The sequence below is a fragment of the Podarcis tiliguerta genome (assembly GCF_965153285.1).
Source record: "Podarcis tiliguerta genome assembly, chromosome: 8".
NCBI lineage: Eukaryota > Metazoa > Chordata > Lepidosauria > Squamata > Lacertidae > Podarcis > Podarcis tiliguerta.
In genome coordinates, this window is record NC_139541.1 from 37,798,079 (window position 1) to 37,804,078 (window position 6,000).

At 44.4% G+C, this 6,000-nt stretch overlaps 1 protein-coding gene across 9 annotated transcripts in view; it reads right to left on the reverse strand.

Annotated features, from left to right (window-relative positions):
• The window catches only part of GSE1 (Gse1 coiled-coil protein), a 425,723-nt gene that overhangs the window by 120,738 nt on the left and 298,985 nt on the right, over positions 1–6,000 (reverse strand). The window contains exon 1 of one of the 9 annotated variants that reach the window (XM_083451803.1): positions 4,869–5,699. The exons of 7 other annotated variants lie outside the window; for them this stretch is intronic. In XM_083451803.1, the coding sequence (XP_083307929.1) occupies positions 4,869–4,905 (37 nt within the window). In that variant the 5' untranslated portion in view covers positions 4,906–5,699. Of the gene's footprint in view, positions 1–4,868; positions 5,700–6,000 lie in introns of those variants that run through there. One more of the 9 variants, XM_083451809.1, reaches the window with a different exon arrangement.

Below are 6,000 nucleotides of genomic sequence, written 5' to 3' on the forward strand. Positions count from 1 at the left end.
CTCAGCCCAGCATACCTGTAGAACTGCCTTCATGATCCAGACCAGCGTTCTCCAACCTGATGCCCTCCAGATGCTTCTGGGAGCACTGGTCTTGTACTACAAAACATCTGAAAGGCACCAAGTTGAGGAAGTCTATTCCAGCTACAAAATAAGGCTTAAACACAAAGCAAAGGCAACTTGACCTGACACAACTTCCCAAACAGATGCAAATGAGCCTCCCTTCCTGCCCATCCCATACACAGGTACAATCAGGCTGTTCAAAACATACAGAAACAGAGAAAAGGGGTTACCTGCCTTTCTCCGACTACACTCAAGGTTTTTATTTATTTATTTTTGTAGAGTTGTCCATCACAGACTGCTGAGAGATGCTTATTATAGGGCCATCACCTGATAAAATAAATCTTAATTATTCAACTAAATCTGACCAGGGGTGGGTGGGGGGAAAGCACACATACAGTATAGCTGGCACCATCAAGAAGGAGGCATTCTCTCTCGCATGAGAGAGGGCAGGGAACGCCTCTTCTTACGGTGACACCAGCCTAACCACAGTTACTGGAAGTATCTATACTGGAAACAAATGAGGCCCTGCAGTGAAATGTTAACAGGAGATGCCTTGGTTCAGGGTTCCATCTGTTCTCCCCCTCTCCACAATTCTATCTTCCCAGCTTTCATTCCTCCCCACAACAATCCATCAATATCCCATGCCCACAGAGCATGGTCTGTCCCCCTACTCCCTGCCCTTTGTTTGGGGAGTGTTGACACACTTGAGTCAAATCCTAGTAACATGAAGTTCTCAATAGGCAGCTCTCTCCCTTCAGTTCCTTGTGACACTGAAAAATGGCCTGTTAGGTCATATCCACACCATACATTTAAAGCATGTGGCGTCCACCAAAGAATTCTGGGAACTAGTTAAGTGTGCGGGAATGGTAGTCCGGGGGGGGGGTAAACTACAGTTCCCATGATTATTTGGGGGAGAGGGAATCAGGTGCTTTAAATGTATGATGCGAATATTAGCTCTGTATGAAACAGGAAGTGACCTATGAAGAAAATGAGGTTGTTTTTCCTACCCTTTATTTGTATCTATGGGCCTCTGTCCTCCATTCTATTACCCTCCCCACCAAGTCTCTCAAATGTTCAATGTCACGAACGGAGGTCCAGAATGGAACCCCTGCACAAAACAAGGATTGCCTGTACATTTAAAGAACTGTGGTACCACAGTCATGGATTGCCCCAAGGAATTCTGGGAGTCATCATTTGTGAAGGGTGCTGAGAATTGTTATGAGACCCCTGCTCCTCTCACAGATCTACAATTCCCAGCGTTCCCTGGGAAGTGGGATTGATCATTAAAGCATTCTGAAGACTGTAGCTTTGTGAGGGAAAGAAGTGTCTCCTAACAACTATTGGCACCCTTAACAAAACTACAGCTCCCAGAATTCCTTGGGGGGGGAGCCATGGCTGTTTAAAGTGGCATCATAGTGTTTTAAATGTATGGAGTGAATGTGGCCTGGGTGTTCAGTATAAGTATAGTTCTGCTCGCAGGTACTTTTATTGGATTAGTTTTCTCTTATATGCTGGGCTGTGTATCTTAATGATTACTGAGGCTGTATGTATGTAATAATGTGTGGCCTACTTTTTAGCTGCAGTTTTATAGATTATAATTACTTATAATTGTTATATTGTTTTGTTAATGATATTACAGGACTTGGTAGGGTCAATTTTTGTTGGCCCACAGGTTGTCATTGTGATGCTGTGTGCTGTGACGGTGATGCACCATTATGTTTATTGTTGCTATTGTTACTTATTGTTTATTAATCACTTTGGGATTCACTTGAAGAGAAAGTAGCACAGAAATCAAACAAAGGAAGAAAAAAATAGCAATACAAACTTCAGGAATATATTCACATGCCTTTCCCACTTCAACACCTGCCTAACCTCACAATACTCAGTACTACAACACTTACTAGACTCACAAAGTTCAGCATGCTTGATTATCAGGGCAACTTCCTCTTATAGGTCCTTTGATAATAATTTTTAACAGCATTCCCTGTTTTCCGCAGAGGAAGCTGTACCTTCATTTTAACTCTCAATTTCTTTCAGCGACCTCCCAATCTAATCTTACATCTCATACCTCAATTGCAAAAATCAAAATAGTAAGTCACGTTCTCCTAGCTTTGGCATATTTTGGGTTTTGAGTTATTTACCCCTTCCTAATGCAGACTGTAGACAGGGCTTCTAAGAAATTGATGGTGGAAGCCATTTCAGTCAAGAGGATCCAGGCACAATGATGATCTGTTGGTCAGAAACAGCGGGGCAGTTTTCTTTATTTATCTGTTTTCTTCATAAAAATTTTACTTGATTGTAAAAAACCTCAGTACAGTTTACTAAAATAAACCGCATTATTGCTCTGTTTGGAATGAATGGAGCAAAACTCCAGATTCACACAATTCCTTGTTTGCAACTGGGATAATAGATATCAATATATGAAAGAAAGGAAGAGAGTATTAAAGAACCTGAAAAAATAGCACAGCTCTGGGTTCAATCTGCCCATAAGGTAAAATGTAATGTATGAAGGCAAGTAATTGTTGAGCCTTCCCAGTTGTGGAATCTTACCTGGGTAAATCCCTCACAGTGGAGTCCCACCAGAGCTCAGCCCTGCAAACATTTAAGAGGCAAGTAAAATGGATTCATTTTATAGATGTGTTTGGAGTATGAACATTGGGAACTGAGCAAAACTCATTGGTTGGAAGATTATGAAAGTACATAGGACTTGAAAACAAGCACTTGTTGGTGAAGTGCCTAATATGGGCTTGCTAAACTCATCATGTGTTGATCCCTTCAAACAAACAAACTAACTAACTAACTTTTGTTTCTGATCCATGATGACAGAATAAAGTCAACATATGCTAGGGATTGTGTGGTTGATTTGTCAAATTCAATCCCTAGCTCAGATTATTACCATTCACTGGCTTTCAGGGAAGTTAGGTCAATATGGAAGGTGACACAGACCAGTTAACCTGTGTGTCCAGTTTACCTGCACTCCACCTTGAAACCAGCATAGCTAACTAGATTTCCTTTCCCAAAGGTGGTGAACTTTCCGAGCTGAAGCCACTCAGAATGTGCAAGGAATTTTGCAGTAACACAATTTTCAGCTGAGCTAGAACTGAATGACTTGAAAATGCAAAAACAAATGAGATTAAGCAACTCATCTGGCAAACCCTGGAATGAACACGTTCACACAGACCCAGTACCGTAGCTTTCAGAACTAAGTCCTGCCTCTCCTACCACAGTCCAGGAAACTTTGCATCAGTTTAAAGACACACTTTGCAAAGAAAAGAAAGTTATTCCTGTAACTAACTGCCACACGGAAAACCCATTTCCTGAAGCCAAGCCTTCACAATCAGCCTGGGTTTAGAAAACCACTGCTGGTGCAGAGTTGATAGACGAACCTCAGGAAGTGGGGAGGGAAGCGGATCTTTCTCCTCACTTCCCCCACCCCAGTAAAACCACAGACAAGTAAGAAAAAGTGTCACCATGCAGCCAAAGGCAGAAGTATTACTGGTGCACCTTAACTTTGCCCAGGTGACCCATTTCAGTAGCTAAGCGACATGGAAGAGGGGGGAAATTCTCCACACACCTCCCATGTTCTGTTCCGTTCCCATAAAAGCAGCTGCCTTAAAACGAACCATTAAATTTGCATGTCGAGAGACACAAGCTGTAGACCATGGATGGGGTGGGGTGACAATCTGACAGTTACTACACTAAGCACAGCCACATACATAAGATACACCTACACCTCTTGCTGGCCCAGAAGAGGAAGGTCTCCACGATGACCCCTGCCTTCCACCAACAAGCCTCCCCCTCCTCAAACTGTTGGGATTCAGAGGATGGGAAGGCATGTGGGGTGCAGGGAGATGAGAGGGAAATAAAATCAAACAGAGTAAGCTGTTGGGGGCGGGGGAAGGAGAGGCAGAGAGAGAGAGAGAGACTCAGAGTCGCCACTTTGGGTCTGTCTGCTACATGATCAGAGCTCACCCATCCGTGAAACAATATTAGGCACCAACTCGAAAGTAACTTCACACCACGCTTCTTAATTCACCTTAGATTACTTAAGTGCTTTTGCTGCTCGCTGCTGAATAAAACAAGACTCACCACTTAGGAAGCCAAGCAGGGTGGACAAAAGGAGTGAGATATGCTATATACCCCAAGGGCCCAAGGTGAAGCCCACAGGCGCTCATGTTGCACATGGTTTTCAAGAGGAAGGGGGGGTGATGGAGGGATGTGAAGTGAGGGGGGGGATTGCTGGAGCCCAGGGTCCTTGCACTTGCAGCAGATTCACCTCCCACTGTAATCTCATCAACCTCTAGGGCCCACCTTGGTGCTATCCCTGCCCAATCCCATTGAACTTCAAGCAAAGCACTGATGAGGAAGAGGATGAGGAAGAACCACACCAATGTACAAAGTGATTTACAAATCCTCATCTCTCCGCAATTCCATCAACTGTCTCCCACCTCTGATTTAGCCTACAAAAGTTCCATTAATTGGAGTGGGGTTCTGTCATCTGCACCTCTGCACTGGAGACAGTGCAGAGACAGGCTGCCAATTTGTGTCCCTTTCTAAAATGCGGTGGTTTGACCCAAGAGCAACTACCACAAACTGCTCCAGATCAAAATCCAGAATGCCTTTCTTTTAACAAGCAGAGTGGACAGGTTCAAATTGGCACATCTAAGGAGCTCATTTTGAGTTGACCACTGTGGCCCGCTACAAAAAAAAAATTATTTTCTTATTTCTTCCATGGATATAACACTGCTGTTAAATTAGAAGATAAAAAGGAAGAAGAAAAGAAAAGGTATCATCAAGAGTCGCCTTACCTGGTAAGTAATAGAGTGGTGGTTTCAGTCCAAACATGGTTTATTTTACAGATCCAAGGCATCCAGAGGGGAAAAAAGAAAATAAGACCCAAAATGGCAAAAAAGAGGGAAAACACTGGAGAACAAAAATGACAATAAAACCACACAGTGGTTTTATTTTATTTTGTAAAAATAATAATAAAACAATTTGAATCTGAATGAGGGGGAAAGGGGGAAATGAAATATATATCGATATAGAGTATCCTGTCAATTTTGCATCAACGACCAACAGCTCCACCTCACTTCTTCAAACAGGTACTCTGCTCTTGACAGTCTTCTTCTGGTCTCCCCCGCTTTCCTTTCCTTTCCTTTCCTTCCCCCCACCCCACCACCTTCTTGCCTTTTTAGTCCAGAGAGATGCAAATAGAGAGAGAGAGAGAGACACCAGCGCACACGCAACACAGACAGAGAAAAGAGAAACTAAACAGCAAGCAAGAGAAGGCAGGGAAAAGAAGGTGGTGGCTTTTTTCTTTTTTTCAAAATAGAGAATCTCCTTTAGGGATTTCTCATTGGGAGGAGGGAAAGCGCTGGAAGGGGAGGGGGGGAGAGAGAGAGAGAGAGAGAAGAAAAGGGGGGGAAGGAAAAGAGTCAGCCCCCAGACATGTTAGCCGCTCTTTTCTCCAGTCAGCCGAATGTCAAGGGTGGTGCGTGCGGGGTGGGGAGGGAGAAGAGGGTGGAGAGTCAATGGGTTGTTTTCAATGGGGCATCATGTTCAGCATCAAATGAAAAGAAGAGGGGGGAGTGTTGTCAGAAGGAAAAGGCAGCAAGAAGTGAGGAGGGGAGGGAGGGGGGCTGGCTCTCCCTCTATCTCCGGTTGTCAAGCACGAATGGGGCTTTGTTTTGTCATTCCCCTTAGCTACTGGTTTACAAAAGGGAGAAGGGGGTGGAGAAAGGGTGGCGGCTGAGGGCGAGTGGCGGAGAGTGAAGGGAGGACGACCTAGCTCAGAAGTGCAGCAGCTGAAAGGGTTCTTCTTGGGATGCTGAAGAAGATAGGAAGGTCCTAAGGAAGCCACAGAAAGCTTGGAGAGGGGGAGGGTGGGAACCCCAGGTCTCAAAAGGTAGCAGGTGCTGCTGCTGCTGCTGCTCCAGAATT